The 16,589-nt window shown below is 36.6% G+C and overlaps 1 protein-coding gene across 2 annotated transcripts in view; it reads right to left on the bottom strand.

Annotated features, from left to right (window-relative positions):
• Positions 1-16,589, bottom strand: part of ADAM9 (ADAM metallopeptidase domain 9) — a 145,100-nt gene that overhangs the window by 92,277 nt on the left and 36,234 nt on the right. For both annotated transcript variants that reach the window (XR_013555062.1, XM_078445536.1), the window contains exons 7-11: positions 16,371-16,436; positions 13,992-14,063; positions 12,700-12,869; positions 7,601-7,682; positions 6,964-7,097 (exon numbers count right to left, since the gene is read on the bottom strand). Coding sequence is in view for 1 of the 2 variants with exons in the window: in XM_078445536.1 (XP_078301662.1) it covers positions 6,964-7,097; positions 7,601-7,682; positions 12,700-12,869; positions 13,992-14,063; positions 16,371-16,436 (524 nt within the window). In the remaining variant the exon portion in view is untranslated. The remainder of the gene's footprint in view (positions 1-6,963; positions 7,098-7,600; positions 7,683-12,699; positions 12,870-13,991; positions 14,064-16,370; positions 16,437-16,589) is intronic.

Here is a 16,589-nt window from a genome sequence, read left to right as displayed (position 1 = left end):
TATTTTTATTAAAAAAAAAAAAAACTTCTCACAAATGTTTCAAATAGTATTTTTGCTATTTGCCCTTTCACTGTTTGAATTGTTTTTGACATACACAACTCTTCAGAGCCATAGATTTTGTCCTTTATAGTTTTTTGGGGGGAATGGGGAACAGAGAGCAGAAAAGTTTATGTTTAGAAAAACCCTTCTCCAAGATTACTATTTATTAAATGTTTTCTTATATTTCATTATACATTTGGAATTTATTTTAATGTATGATATATGGTAATTTCTTCCAAATTCTTAACACATTATTTCAGTCCCATTTACTGAATAACCCCATCTTTTAAAAAATGCCACTTTTGGGGTGCCTGGGTGGCTCAGTCAGTTTCGGTCATGATCTCACAGTTCATGAGTTCAAGCCCCACATCGGGCTCTCTGCTGTCACACGGAGCCCGCTTTGAATCCTCTGTACTCCTCTCTCTTGCCTCTCCCCTGCTCACATGTTCTATTTCTCTCTCTCTCGCTCTCTCTCAAATATAACTAAATATTAAAGAAATGGATAGGCTTGCATAAAATACAAGATTTAAAAAACAAATCCAATAGTATTTCTGAGCTTTCTACTATGAAACTGTTGATACGTCTATCATGCTTAATATTGTACAATTCCCAAATATCATAATAGCTCATATCAAAAGCGTTCTTTAAGGATCTTCTTTTTCAGTATTTTCTTCACACTATTACAAAATTATTCTTCCAAGTTGACTTTAAATTTATTTTTGTCAAGTTCTAGAATGAAAGAACTATATACATATCTGGAACTTGATTAGAATTACATTTATGAATTAATTTAATAAAGACAGATACATTTCCAAAATTCCAAAAACTTCTCATAAACGAACACTGACTTTACTCAAATTATGTATTTGGACTTTCAGTAAACTTCTGTGTGTTCTTTAAAGAAGTACTGCATATTTCTTATTAAGTTGATCCCAAGATATTCAGAAATTTTGGCAAATAAAGTTTTTTCTAATGTTTTTCAAAATAGTTATAACTGGTTTATTAGAAATCTACTTATGACTATGTTTCTAATATTTGATTTCCTTACTTTTCAAAACTAGACAATCATATAACATCATTAACTACCCCCTCTTTTCATATATTTATTCCTAAATCTTTTCCTTATTCACTGTACCAGCTAGAAAATCCAAACCAAAATAAAGTAATAGTACTGATAGTATCATGTATCCTCAATATTTTATGGTTTCCCCTCTAATATTATCCCCATCCTTCTCCACTGTTCTATGCTTAGGAGATTGTACAGACTGCATCCAATGATACATGGCCAATAAGAGGCACTGGCAGAGATAAGTTGGTAGGAGAATAAGGCTGATTATTCCTATGGGTCCCACTCTATCAGGTTCACCTGATGTTGGTAGTTTCCCTCTACTTCAACTCCTAAAGGGTCAGTCTCCACAGTCCCCCAACAGCCCTCTCCCGCTATATCTTCTACATTCCTACTGGTTTGCACACTTAAGGTATCCCCTGAAAACAACTTCTTGCTGTTCTCATGGGGAAAACCATATATCACCTTATATATTCGAGAATATCTTATGTTCATGGTGAAGTTTTAATATGCAGTAAGTTTTTTTTTTTTTTTTTAACGTTTATTTATTTTTGAGACAGTAGGAGACAAAGCATGAACAGAGGAGGGTCAGAGAGAGGGAGATACAGAATCTGAAACAGGCTCCAGGCTCTGAGCTGTCAGCACAGAGCCCGACGCGGGGCTCGAACTCACGGGCCGCGAGATCATGACCTGAGCGGAAGTCGGCTGCTTAACCGACTGAGCCACCCAGGAGCCCCTGCAGTAAGTTTTAAAGGTAATATTCATAATACCATTTTATTCAAAATACTATATAATTACCTTAGACTTTAGGTCTCTAATACAAGATTTACTCAGGAAAGTGTTTTTATTATTTTTTTTAAATGTTTACTTACTAATTTATTTTTAGAGAGAGGGCAAATAGGGGAGGAGCAGGAAGAGGGAGGCAGAGAATCCGAAGCATGCTCTGTACTGTCAGTGCAGAGCCCAACACAGGGCTCAATCCCACGAAGGGTAAGATCATGACCTGAGCCAAAATCAAGACGCTGAACTGAGTCAGTCACCCAGGCACCCCAGAAGAGTGTTTTTAAATTACCAACTCATTTAAGGGTTTTTTGTTAATAATATCTAATTTTACCACAGCATGGCTAAAGAATGAGACCTGTTCTATTTCTGCCTTTTTTTAATTACGTAAGTCTTTTGGCAAAATACTTGGGTCAATTTTTGTTGAGATTTCTAACCCTGAAATGAAGATATATGCTCTGTTTGTACAGAGTTATATTTTAATCTATTAAATCAACCATACTAATATTTATTTAAGCCTCTATAATCTTATGTTATGTTTATATAATCTGTTAATGATTAAAAAAGATATTTTCAAATTTCCTCTAAGATATGTGCTCATTTTTCCCTTGACATGCTTTTTACATTATATATTTTAATAACACAATACAAATAATTATAATAAATGTTCATTAATGATTATATACCTCATAATTGAAAAGTGATCATTTTTGCCTTATTTTGAGCCTCTTTGTCTCAGGTATGTTTCCTAGATAAAACATTTCAATAAAGTGGTGTGAGACCTAGTCTAAGAGGCATTCCATATATATTTGTCAAAAATGTTGTATTTGGCCTTAAATTATTATATCTTACACTTTGTATTCTGTAACACCTCAACAGTATGTTCTTTAGGGCTTTTTTTTTCTATGTGGAATCCATTTTGTAAAAATTTTTTGTCCTGGGGCACCTGGATGGCTCAGTCAGTAGAGCATGTGACACTTTATCTCAGGATAATGAGTACAAGCCCCATGTTGGGTGGGGAGTCTACTTAAAAAAAAAAAAAAAAATTCTCCTTGTGAGTTGGAAATGTACATCCTGTTTTCAGTTCTTCCTTTAGACTATTATTATGACAATTTAAAATGTAGTTAGATGGGGCATCTAGGTGGCTCAGTTGGTTAAGTGTCTGACTGCAGCTCAGGTCATGATCTTGTGGTTCATGAGTTTGAGCCACGCGTCCGTCTCTGTGCTGACAGCTCAGAGCCTGGAGCCTGCTTCTGATTATGTGTCCCCCTCTCACTCTCTCTCTCTGCCTCTCCCCCACTTGCACTGTCTCTCTTTCTCTCTCTCAAAACTAAATAAACATTAAAAATTTTTTAAAAAATAAAATGCAGTTAGACATATTTCTTCCATTTTCTGTGATTTTATACCTCTCCCACTTACTTTTTTTTTAATATTATATATTTTCTTTCAAGCTCCGTTTGTTCTGGTTGCTCCTCCACTAAATCCAATGGCCCATAAACTATTCTTTCCACTGTGTTCTCAACCTCTACTCCATCTTTCTAACTTTTAATCTCTGTTCTTTCCCTCTGCAATCTGGAAAGCTTATCAAAATTGACTTGCAGATCTTTTGTGAACAGGCATTAAGGAGGAGTCACCCACCCAGGGCCAAAATGAATTCCAGTGCTAGAACCAAGATAAACTCAGATCTCTTAAATCCACTGAGGGAAGTCACGAGGAAATCCCAAACACTTCACCTGTTCCATTTCCTAATACATGCAGCCCAGCACCAGTCCCTGCCTTGAGTCTACCAGAACAAATCTCGTTATGTCCTTTATTTCTGTTTACATCTATCACCATAGCAAGCTGTAGCTCTCTATGTAGGCCCTTGTCTCCTTCCTGTTCCTTTACTATGCACCCTGGAATTCACAGTCCATCAGCAGCAAAGACTCCGAGATCCTCAACCTCTTCTCTGAAAGCACCTTTCACTGTCAAGCTCTACTTGAAATTCAGCTATTCCCTGATTTCACAGCTTCCACTAGAACCTTTTCAAAGCACAGCAGCTTTTTCCCAGAACCCTCATTCAACTAAAGATAGAATCGGTGCTCTTCCTCCAGATTGCTGCTTCTAGTCCATTCTCTCTCCCGCCTTCCCAAAATCTCCCAGCTTTGAATCTCATAAAATTAAACTGCCTGCTGTCTTTATTACTAACATCTACCAACCCCTGGGTTACTCCCTCTCATCTGCTTCTTGCTAACATTGTCACTCTAACACTATTCTTGTCTTAATTTTTGCTGAATTCAATATACAGGTAGATAATCCTATTAATCCCTTGGGCTCTCCTTGGCTTGAATTCCTCTCCTCCAATGATCTAATCCCCCACCATTAAACCCCTCATCGCCACACTTTTAATGGACATTTTACCATTACTATAACTTACAATTCAACTCTATGCATTTTATTCTCCCCAGGTACACCTTTATACTCCAATATACCTTCAATCCCGTCAGGACATCTGATTCATTGATGTTTTCCCTTTTTACTTCCCTGATCCCCTTGATGTCCTCCCTTTCCTAAACCTTATCCAGCTTAAATATCACAGTCCATCATTATAATTACTCCTTTGCAAACAGATTTGACTTCCTTTCACCTCTCTTACTTCATTGTATTTGGCCTGACTACAACCTAGTTAACATCAACCCTCTTATGTGCCTATGCAGTTGAATGTGGCTGCACAACACCATACAACCAGAGACTAATCTCATTTAAAATTCATGACTATGAATCTCAAGTAACCCTTTAAAACTGCCCGGGAAACATACTCTCCTCCATTTATTCTCCCATGCTACCACATGACTATTTCATACCTTCTCCTATTTCCTGAAATCCCCAACAGCTCCCCGTCAACCTTTCAGCTGATGAACCTACTTCATATTTCACTGACAAAACTAAACCACAGACTCCCACCACCACATCTATCCATCTACCAGCATCTATGTCCACTCATTCCCATTACAGATACCCTACAAGTAAGTGCTCCATTAGAACAAACCCCTCCACTTGTGCCCCCGATCCCAAACCCTCTCACCCACTCAAGGTCTACTACAGCAATGCCCCCCTCTTTGTCCTAGATTGCCAATTTTACCCCTCTACTAAATTAGTCCTATTAGCATACAAACCTGTTGGAATTCCTTCCATCTTGAAAAAAAAGTCTATCCTGACTGTCCTCCCTTTGTATTTGGCTCTTCCCTCAGATATCTACACAGCTTTCAACTCACTTCCTTCAAGTATTTAGTCTAACATCATCTCAAAGAAGCTCACACTGACAATACAGATTTAAAATTGCAACCTGACCTCTACCATCACCACTTTGGGCCCTCCCAATCTTCCAATCCTGCTCTATTTTATTTTCCATGGCACTTATCACCTTCTAATGTTCTATATTATTGATGTATTTATTACATTACTAGTTTGTCTTCCCCCATTAAAATGTAAATTCCATAAAGGGCAAGTCTTTATCTAATTCTCAGAGATATTCCAAGTGCCTAAAACAAAGCCTAGCACATGGTCAGTGCTCAACAAATACCTGATGAGTGAATGAGTAAGTATGGGTCTATTCTTCACTGCTTCTTATACCATTTTAAGTTCCACTACAGCACTGTTTCAAGGCATTCCTTCCTTAACTCTGCATGTCACTATTTTTATCTTAGTCTCCTGTCTTATTTTATTGTTGATCATTCGTTTCTTATTCTCTCAATTTATGTCTTCCTCAACTCCACTCTCAGCCAAAGCAAATACTAAATTTACTTCCTTCTCCTACAGGAAATCTTTTATAAACATATGACTTTTCTTGTGAATATAATTACTTTTTTTTTTTATTAAGTATAGGGTTTTTTTTCATAAGCACTGTTCTAATTCTTCCATATCTATTTTTCAACCTAGTATTCACTCAAAAACAGATAAATTCTCCAGTAAATTCTGCTTGAGTGCTTCCCTTTCCACCCGGATTTAATTAGAATTGTACCTTCAGATCTGAAGATAAAGAGCTGGCTAAAAGCAGTTTTTATTATTCTTTCTGTGCCCCAGGAACTTGAGGGAGATAGGAAAGGAAATGAACACTTGGGGCTATGGATATTCCCCATATGAAATCTTCAGCTGTGTTTGGAAAAGATGAAGTACTTCCACATCTAATTTTTTCTCTGGCTCAGCTTCTACTCCACATATACATTGTGACTATGTCCAACTGTCTGCATAGCACTACAACCTTCTAAATTAATTAGGAAGGAACCTTGTTCCCTTATGACAAATCTGCATCAAAAGAAGCCCAACAACTCAGTGGTGTTGTTCACCCTTAGACCCTCTTATAATTACTTTTGAACCCTCACAAAGGAAGGGGTTCTAAGATCACAGGCTCTGGACCCAGACTTCTTGACTTTAAATCCCACCTTCGCCACTTACTTTGATGTTTCTTCATCCGTAAATAGAAATACCCACATCTCATTAGGTTGCTGAGCATTAAAGATTAATATATTTTAAGTGCTTAGAGTGGTGTCTAATACATAAGAAAAATTCCATGGAATTTTATTCATAAATGGAATGTTTCTTCTTCTTCTTCTTCTTCTTCTTTCTCCTCCTCTTTGTCTTGCCTCCCACCTTTATCTATAAAATTGGAAATGTCAGTAGAACTATGTCAAGATTTCCTCTACTTACAGTGACAATGCAGCACTTTCTCAAGAAGGGTTTATGAGTAAATGCTTCATATAGTCTTTCAATCTAATCCAACCTGCACTGCATCTAACAGAAACCCTTTGCTAATTCCTAATGTAGATGTAAATTTTTCCACATTCTTATACTCTTTTGGTCTGCCAATTGGTTTACACAAGAGTGTAGCTACATATTTGTGCCTACATAAATGTTTATTTCTTAAAGCTCTCTGGAATCACTTATTTAGTTAAAAATAGACTTCTCATTGGTATATCATGTATTAATTTCACAGGAGCCAGGAACATTTTTTTCAGCACAGACATGAGTATATCATAGAGTGTAAGAAACACTGATCTACAATACCACATAAAAGAAGAACAAAGAATTCAGTCACTCACGATGCTCCTGAATTCATGATGCAGCTCTTTGCTCCACAAAAACAATCTCTGCCATCATCATGATTCATTCCAAGGTTATGACCCAACTCATGAGCAACAATGGATGCAAAGGTCTCCACCGTGATTTGCCCAAACTGCCCAAACACAGGAAAAGTATTAATTAGGTTTCTGAACAAAAAGGACATGTTTTGTTTCTCAGATTATTTTTTTCCAAAGAGGAAATTTATCAGTCACTACAATGGTGACAGTCTTTATATAAATCAAGCATCTAACATCAGTCTTCATATATTTCAGTAGGAAACTGATGTGACTCAACATACTGATTATGGAGATAGATCCTTTAAGCAACAGACCAATTAGCACTAATAGATTATATGCAATGATTTATGGGAAAACAGATTCATGGTTCTAATTTAATTTTCTTAAATGGCATCCCAACTTTCTTGTCCAGAAAGAGTGAGGAGCTGATAAAAATATAATATTAGAAAACTTAATCCAGTCTCTAGGGAAAAAAACACATCTACCATTTCTACCCAAAATTTTGTTTTAAGGAATAGGGGAGGAATTAATGCAGAGAAATGCTTGACAATGTCCTAATGCAGGTGTCCAAAGTTAAATATCAAGAACAAAAACGTACCACATTAATCCCACCTGCGTGGCTCCTTGAACACACTGTTCCCACAAATGCCATTCCTGCAGTCCCACCAAAACCTTTCTTCCTAAATGAAAACAAAAGGTTAGAGTTAGAACATATACTTGGTGGGGAAAAGGAACACACTGCTCTTATTTCTTTGGGTAAGTTTAAACTAAATTGGTAGAACCTACAAAAACTGGAAGAAAAATGGCAAAGATAACTAACATTTTAAAATCAGAATACAGGGGCATCTGGGTAGCTCAGTCAGTTGGGTGTCTGACTTCAGCTCAGGTCATGATCTCACAGCTCGTGAGTTCAAGCCCCACATCGGGCTCTGTGCTGACAGCTCAGAGCCTGGAGCCTGCTTCGGATTCTGTGTGTGTTTGTGTGTGTGTGTGTGTGTGTGTGTGTGTGTGTGTCTACCCTCCTCCACTCATGCTCTGTCTCTCTCTGTCTCAAAAATAAATAAACATTTAAAAAAAATTTTTTTGAAAAAAAAATCAGAATACAACTGGGGCGCCTGGATGGCTCAGCTGGTTAAGCGTCCAACTTCGTATCAAGTCATGATCTCACGGTCCATGAGTTCGAGCCCTGCATCGGGCTCTGTGCTGACAGCTCAGAGCCTGGAGCCTGCTTCAGATTCTGTGTTTCCCTCCCTTTCTGCCCCTCCCCCACGGTGCTCTGTCTGTCTCTCAAAGGTGAATAAATGTTAAAAAAAATTTTTTTTTAATCAGAATACAATTAAGTCTTACTTTATTTTTATTATCAGAGAATGAGATTAACATCACAAATTCATTTTTTCAAACAAATGAAGATATGTTTTAGATACCAAGCCAAGTTTTTCTCTTCCCTCGAGGTGAAAAATCTTCCGAAAATGCATTACAATTATTTTTTCAAAAATTCTAATGAGGAGAGACAGGTAACACACTCAATGAATATATGTACACAAGAGGCTTCAGGGCAGGAAGCACATGGAACCAAAGAACCACAGTGGCCTCCATGTGGTTCCCAATCATCCCAGACACACTCATATCTCAGGACCAATTTTCTCCACCTGGAACTCTTTTGACCAGTATATATCCCTAACTCATTCCCTCACCTCTTTAGGTCTTTACTCAAAAGTCTTCCCATCGCGGCCTTCCCTCACCATTCCAACCTCACTCCTCCAATACTTTTTTTTTTGACAGGTACTCAACTATTGAATAAAAAAGCATAATAATAACAACACAATGTATTTAAGCCTTCACAAGTGCTTCACAAAAATAATATCATTCGATCCTGAAACCTTACTACATAAAAATCATTGTACCCACTGAACAGATTTAGAAACTGAGGCTCAGGGAAGTTGTATCTTTACTGTTAGGTAACTGGAGCTTGACGTAATGCTATCTGAGTCCATATCGACTGCCCTCCATAACTATACCATCCTGGGCCTTTCTTCCCTGTAAGGGAAGCAGGTAAGCAGGCTCTAATTAGAGAGAAATGCAAGAAAAGAAATGTATCTTCATGTCACCAAGAGCTGAGCCTTCAGTGCAACAAATATTGTGGCTACTAAGTTTCTTCAAACATTTCCTAGATTCTAAGTCAGAATATGAGCTTCAATGGTTGTCACCTTAACCTTCCTGGGAGACATGCACCTACAGGAAAAAAGAGGTACTTATTCCTTCACATGAGGACAGAAAATCAGAAACCAAGAGAGTGTGTTGTATGTCTGGGTCCATCATCACAAATTTACATATGACAGAGGTCACATGACATGCCCATGCTCACAAAGGTTCTTTCTGTACCAGTCTTCACAAACAAGCCAAGGTAGGCAACTCCTTCCAGTGATAAAGGCAGATGCCAGCACCTTGGCTTTCAGTGGCTAAAACAAAGGCAAGGAGATGGAGAATTCAGCCTCATGCATCAGCTCAGGCAGTGCCACTCAAACTAGGGGAAAGGAACAGTAATTTTTTCTTTAATTTCCAATTCATTGCAGACCAATACTTCATTTTGCCACTTTTTTACTTGAACTATCACTGACATATTAGTTTCAGGGCTACAGCACAGTGACTGAATAATTATACACATTATGAAATGCTCACCACCATAAGTGTAGTTACACGCTTCCAATACTTTTACTTCTACCTTCCCTGCTTTATTTTTCCTCCTTACCACTTACTAGTATTTAATACATTATACACACTCATTTATCTCATTTATGGCCAATCTCCATCACCAGAATATGGACTCCATGAAAGCAAGAACTGTGTCTGGACAAAAACAATAAAACTGTATTATTTTCCTTACAGAAAAGTCTAGAAAGTGTAAATTAACCCACATTAACAGGAAAAACATTAGCAGTTGCCTGGGGAGGGAATGTTTTTGGAGGGGAAAGGAGATTGGATTACAAAGGGGCCAAGGAGACTTTTAGAGGGACTGGATGTTTATTATCTTGATCATGGTGACAGTTAAGTGGTTATATACATATGTCAAAATTCATCAAAATGTACACTTTAAATATGTGCAGTTTAATCTTCATCAGTTTTACCTCAATAAAACTGCTTAAAAATTTAAAACAGTTTGGGGCACCTGGGTGGCTCAGTCAGTTAAGTATCCAACTCTTGATTTCGCCTCAGGTCATGATCTCACAGTTTGTGAGTTTGAGCCCCGTATCAGGCTATGTGCTGACAGCATGGAGCCTGCTTGGGTTGTCTCTCCTTCTCGCTCTGCCCCTCCTCTGCTTGCTCCTTATCTCTCAAAATAAATTTAAAATGTTAAAAAAAATTGTTAACATTTTAAAAATAGAGAATTTTTGCCTACTTTATTCATTGCTATCCCCAGTGCCTAGCGTATACACCTATAAATATGTTATAAATGAATGAATATATCTTTCTCTGGGGCATCTGACCAGCAAGGAGAAGAGGACCAGAGATACTGACATAAAGAGATGGGCAAGGAAAACACTTTAGCCAGATCACCTCTGCTTAATGCCATAGTGTCCAAGCCCCACTCATGTACTCAGTGCTTCCAAAAGGCTCTTTAGTATCCCATTCTTAACCAAAAACACAACCAGAAGTCATCAAACATTTGGGAAATGCCTCTAACATTACAGATGGATACCAGATAGAGAAGAAAAGATAGCTTGGTAGGTTTGGTTGGGCAAGGTATGGAGAATGTGCTGGAGGCCTGTTCTTTCTGGCCCTTTGTGAATTAGAAGGCATGCTCACTGCCAGGATACTTGCAAGTGCCATATTACTAAAAATTAATAAAAAGGTCACGACCCAGGCTTTGTGAGTATAGGGCTATAAAAAATTATTTTGGCATTTTCAGTACCTTGCTCTACATTAACTCCCATAACAAAAAAAGAAATCAAAGGAAATTTCTCCTTGGAAAAAACTATGAGTTTTAGGTACTCTCGACACTGAAGGAGGCAAAAATATATAAATTAGAACATTTTTCTGCAAGAAGCCATCCTATCAAGTTAGAAAACGTTTTTTAGGAGGTTGTGGGAAATAAAGAGGAATAATAGCTTTATTGTTTTCACGGGCAAAGGATGCTACAGCAGGCTAAGGCCTTCAAAACTGCAAGCCCTCAAGCCAGAAAACTTAAAAAAAAAATTTTTTTTAATGTTTATTCATTTTTTTGAGAGAGAAAGAGAAAGACAGGGAGGGGGAGAGAGAGAGAGAGAGAGAGCAGGGGAGAGGGAGACACAGAAACCAAAGAAGGCTCTAGGCTCTGAGCTAACAGCACAGAGCCCAATGCAGGGCTCAAACCCGTGAACTGTAAGATCATGACCTGAGCCGAAGTTGGACACTTAACCAACTGAGCTGTCCAGGCGCCCCTCAAGTCAGATAACTTTTAAGAAGGATGAAATGTTTTAAATAGTTTTAATTTTTTTTAACATTTATTTATTTTTGAGAGACAGAGAAAGAGCATGAGCAGGGGAGGAACAGAAAGAGAGGGAGACACAGAATCCGAAGCAGGCTCCAGGCTCTGAGCTGTCAGCACAGACCCAATGTGGGGCTTGAACTCACAAACCATGAGATCATGACCTGAGCCGAAGTCAGATGCTACCCGACTGAGCCACCCAGGCATCCCTTAAATAGTTTTAAATGAGGGTTTTGCTGTAAGTTTTGGAATGTGTTTACATTAAGTGAGTTATATAAGTTTAAGTTTTATTATGGTACCATGAAGATGCTGTGTAGAAGAAGAAAATTTTTATAACATGTATCAGTAATATCTCAAAGAGAGCAAAAAAATTATTATATCCATGAAATCAGTACTTGATTATATAAAAAAATTAAAAGGAACAAAAAGATCTACTGAACATTAAAAATAACAGAAATTTAAAAAACCCAATAGAAAGCTTAGAAGAGAACAAAGAATAAACATAAAGAGGATCAAATCATCTATAAAACAATTTGAAAACAATTCTTAAAATTGCAGGACATGAGTTTCAAGACTGAAATGACCCACTAAGAACACAGCAGGATGAGTGATAAAAGACCTACACCGAAGCATATCATCAGGAAAATTCAGAAGCCTGGGAACCAAGAGAAGATCCTACAAGTTTCCAGAGAAGGAGGAAAACAAACCCATAAACAAAGGATCCGTTATCAGAATGGGTTAAGGCTTCTCAACAGTGATACTGGAAGTCAAAAGACAAGAGACATGCCTTCAAAATTCTCAAGGAAAAAGATTGCATGCCTAGCATTTTACACACAGCCAAAGAATCAAAAAGTTACAAGGCAAACTGTAAAGCACACCGTGGAAAGACTGAGTTACTTAGGCCCTAGGGGTAAACACATTTTCTGACATGTAAAAAGCCAAAAGTTGTTTCTTTCCATATATCCTTTCATAAGAAGAAACTAAAAAACATGCCATACCAAAGTGAAAGAGTAAATCCAAGAAAGAGGAATGACATGGGACAAAGGTGACAGGGAATCCAACACAGAAGAGAAGTCTCATTATCTTAGTGTCACTTGTGAGGTGTCATACAAAGTTCTCCTTATGCAAATGAATGCTCAAAAACCTTAAGAAAACATGATTCTAATAGAAGAAGATAAGCAAAAGTTATTCTGACCATTTCATTAATAGTACTTTTTTTAAAAATCACTTACAGAACTAGCTGTGCACTGTCGTGTCTCCGACGTGTTATGAGAAACTTTTCCCGCCACTGTACAAAGTTCCCCAACACATCACCAGCACCTCCAATTATGTTGATCAGGTTTCCATTTGTCCAAATCTCCAGCCCAACTAACACAATTCGAATATTCAACATAATATACATCTAGAAAGAAAACAGAAATGAAAGTATATAAAATATATTAAAGAATATGAGAATATCTTTAAACTTATGATGAAATAACACAACTACTTAAAAACATTTCCTTCAGTATAATGAGATTCTAATCTCTCAAGGGTCTCGGTTTCCCCATTCATAAAATAAAAGTAACAGAAGTTCAAAATCCTTTTTTATCTTCCATTCCAAAATGTGACAAACTGAAAATTTTAAGTTTTTGGTAAATTTGGTTTCCAAATTGCCCTCAACTAATGCAAGTCTATTTATAGTCTGTATGTTATCTCACTTAATGTAAATATTCATACACTTCACTACAGGAGTATCAATGAGTTTGATAACAAAGTGCTACCACAAGATCCTGTTAGAGGTGTTATGCAATACATAGTGAACCATACTACCTTTCTAAGTTTTTATCTAAAATTCTAATTACACGCATCCCAAAGATTTCAGATAATGCACTAAGGAACCCATTTTTATTTTATAGAGATACTGTGAGGAATAAAGGACAATAAATATAAAGCACCTGTCTCCTATTATAAATACTCAATAGAACACTATTGTCCTCATCATTATTATTAAGCATGATATTCACATCAGGGAAAAAACCTTATAGGTAAAATGATCTTATAAGAACATGTATCTAATTCTTCAGTATCTCTCAATGGGTGAACGTACTCCAAAGTCTCAAACCAAATTTCTCTCCTTCCCTCCTTCCCTCTTGCTCTCCCTACTGCATTCTCTCTCTCTCTCTCTCTCTCTCTCTCCTCCACCCTCTCTCTCTCTCTCTTTCACACACACACAGAGTCATATCATGATTTCAGAGAAGGAGGCAGCCTTAATCAAAATAAGATTGAGTACAAATTCAAAGATCTTTTCATAAATGCCAAAGTACCTTAGCCTATCTACCCTGAGGATAAAATAGATCCTAATATGAAAGAAATCTCTTGCTTGTCTCCAAGTCTTTGTACAATCATACATTCCTTTCAAACATAAAAAATGTTACAAAACAATCTAGAAAGCAAACCCCTGAAATGAGACAATTTTTTAATTCTGCTCTGAAACTGAAAAGACAGGCTAGAATAATCCCAGTGAATAGAAAACACAACTTACACTATCCAAGTAGTTTGCTAAACGGATCATCTCTTCTCTCACCGCAGTCTGATTTCTTCCCATCATGTCATACTGAAAAGCAAGAAAGGAAAATCATTTTCACCAAGTTAAGTTATGAAAAAATTTCTATAATCTGTTACAACGAAGATAAGAATCCCAAATATTTCCTCTGAACTAAAAATGGAGGCATTTAGACATTCACCTGCATTTTAAATTAATAAATCTAAGGGATACATTTTAGTGTTAAATACGAATAAAAGAAAAACAGGTTCAAGTGTGAAATAAGTAATAAGACTTATTATTACTGAAGTCTTTATTCACTCCAAATTAGCATCATTTTAAAATGAATTTTCTCTTTAATGTTCCTTTTACTCATTTCAACGCAAAAATGTTTTCAAAACTAAATTTTATAAAGGTAGTGTTTAAAACAATCAAAATGCAGGAAGCCTGGGTGGCTTAGTCAGTTTAGTATCTGACTCTTGATTTTGGCACAGGTCATGGGATCAAGCCTCACATCGGGCTCCACACTGAGTATGGAGCCTGCTCAAGATTCTCTTGCTCTACCTCTGCTCCTCTCCCCTACTCAAACTCAGGCTCTCTCTCTCTTAATGAAATGAAATGAAATGAAAAAAATAAAATGAAATACATAAAAAATAAAACAATCAAAATGCACAGATAAAGGAATAAAAACAATTTAACAGATTTTCTAACCTTTTTTTCCCTTAGGCTAAAGACATTATCAGTAAATAACTTCTAAACTCTGGGCTAAATTAATAATGAGAGATTAACCAATGTTTACCAATAGAGACATTACATGTAGACAAAATAGATATTTAAAAGTTTAACCATATTAAAACAAACAGTTGATATGACCTATTCTTATCTTCAAGACCTAGCTAAATCCAAATGTCTTTTTTGTTTTTAAGTTTCATTTATTTATTTTGGGAGAGACAGAGACAGCATGAGTGGGGGAGGGGCAGAGAGAGAGGGAGAGAGAATTCCAAGCAGGTTCCATGTTGTCAGTGCAGAGGCCAACACAGGGCTCGAACCCACAAACCATAAGATCATGACCTGAGCCAAACCAAGAGTTGGATGCTTAACCGACTGAGCCACTCAGTCGCCCCAATTCAAATGTCTATTTTAACATTATTTTAATATGACCAACTAAATAACAAAAAGAAAATTTTAAAAGAATGTATGGTTTTGTTCTAAGATAAGAGCATTAATATCAGAATATATCAGATCTTACCAGTTGGGCATTTTATCATGATTCTCCTAAACAAACAAAAAATCTAATATATCTGACAAGGTTTGATTTAAATGGAACCATTCTTATTTTGAACCAGTTTCCAGCAGTACATAACAAATCTAACTGGAATGAGTAATAAATAAAAACATCTCAAATCTCTATTTTTGTCACTTGTCCAAACATTCTCCAGAAACTTTTTATCCATTATCTGGTGCAAAGTTCATGCTCCGTCATACTCCCTGTGCTTTTTCCGTCTACCACTTGAGGGTTAGGAACTTATAATGAACAAATCTGAATACATTTCTATCTATTAATAAACACAGCTTATTTATTTCCAACCTACACACAATAAGAGGTTTTTCTTAAACCATAAAAATCCTCTAAACTGTCTCTGCAGCTTACAGGAAGGAAACTGCTAATACTGCTAAGTTTCTACAAACAACCTTTTCACACAAACAACAAAGCTGACAGTAAAAGTCAGACAAAACATTTAAAATAATCTATATGTTAAATTAAACAGCAGCTATATCTAAAACTGACAACCCTGTAAATGCTGAAATAGACCTATTACTTAGTTAAGTTAAGCACAATTCTTAAATATCAATAAGGAAAATCCCTGGTGTTATCCTGAACACAGAAATTAATAGTAAATACTAAGATCAAGTACTCTCCTCGATTCCCTTCTAAAGCATGCCATGACTTGGAAGTTTTCCGTCTCTTAAAGGGAAGTACAGGTTAGCTGAAATTCTAAAAAGCAAAGCAATTTTATTAGGCAACAAAGTAGTATCTGATTAACTGGTTTTTCAACACAATCCTTTAAAGTCATCTGAAAAGGTGACACTAACTAAAAGGCAGTACAATTACACTTAAGAAATTAAGCAAATCACCCAAAAGAACAAAGGGGGGGGACATCACCAGTAAAAAATAGTTAGATGTACTCTCATTCACTACATTTGGCTTCTGGGGGGATTATGAATATCAAGCATGTTTAAAGGACGAAAGTCATTCTAGTTTTAAATTACATTTAAGAAAAATCAACACAAATATATCACATTTTATGTTTCTTTCATGGGATGCTCACTTCTCATCTGCTTTTCATGAAAAAGAAGAAAAACTGTCACCAATCCTACCCTTTCCTTGTCTACGACAATGAACAGCTCCACATAGCGGGTCTGTGGCAGGATAGCTCTTCTTCTCTGTCAAAAACACAAACATCATAAAGGCAAAAAACAAACAAAAAAAAAGTTATAACACTACATGATTTTTATATATAGTGGTCTTACCCTAATCTCTAGTCCCTTAAAACATCATACGATTAGTTTACTTCACACAGATCAGTAAAGCCAAAA

The sequence above is a fragment of the Panthera onca genome, chromosome B1 (assembly GCF_046562875.1).
Source record: "Panthera onca isolate mPanOnc1 chromosome B1, mPanOnc1 haplotype 2, whole genome shotgun sequence".
NCBI lineage: Eukaryota > Metazoa > Chordata > Mammalia > Carnivora > Felidae > Panthera > Panthera onca.
Note: the sequence above shows the minus strand (reverse complement) of the source record. Positions and strands in the feature narration are given on the sequence as shown.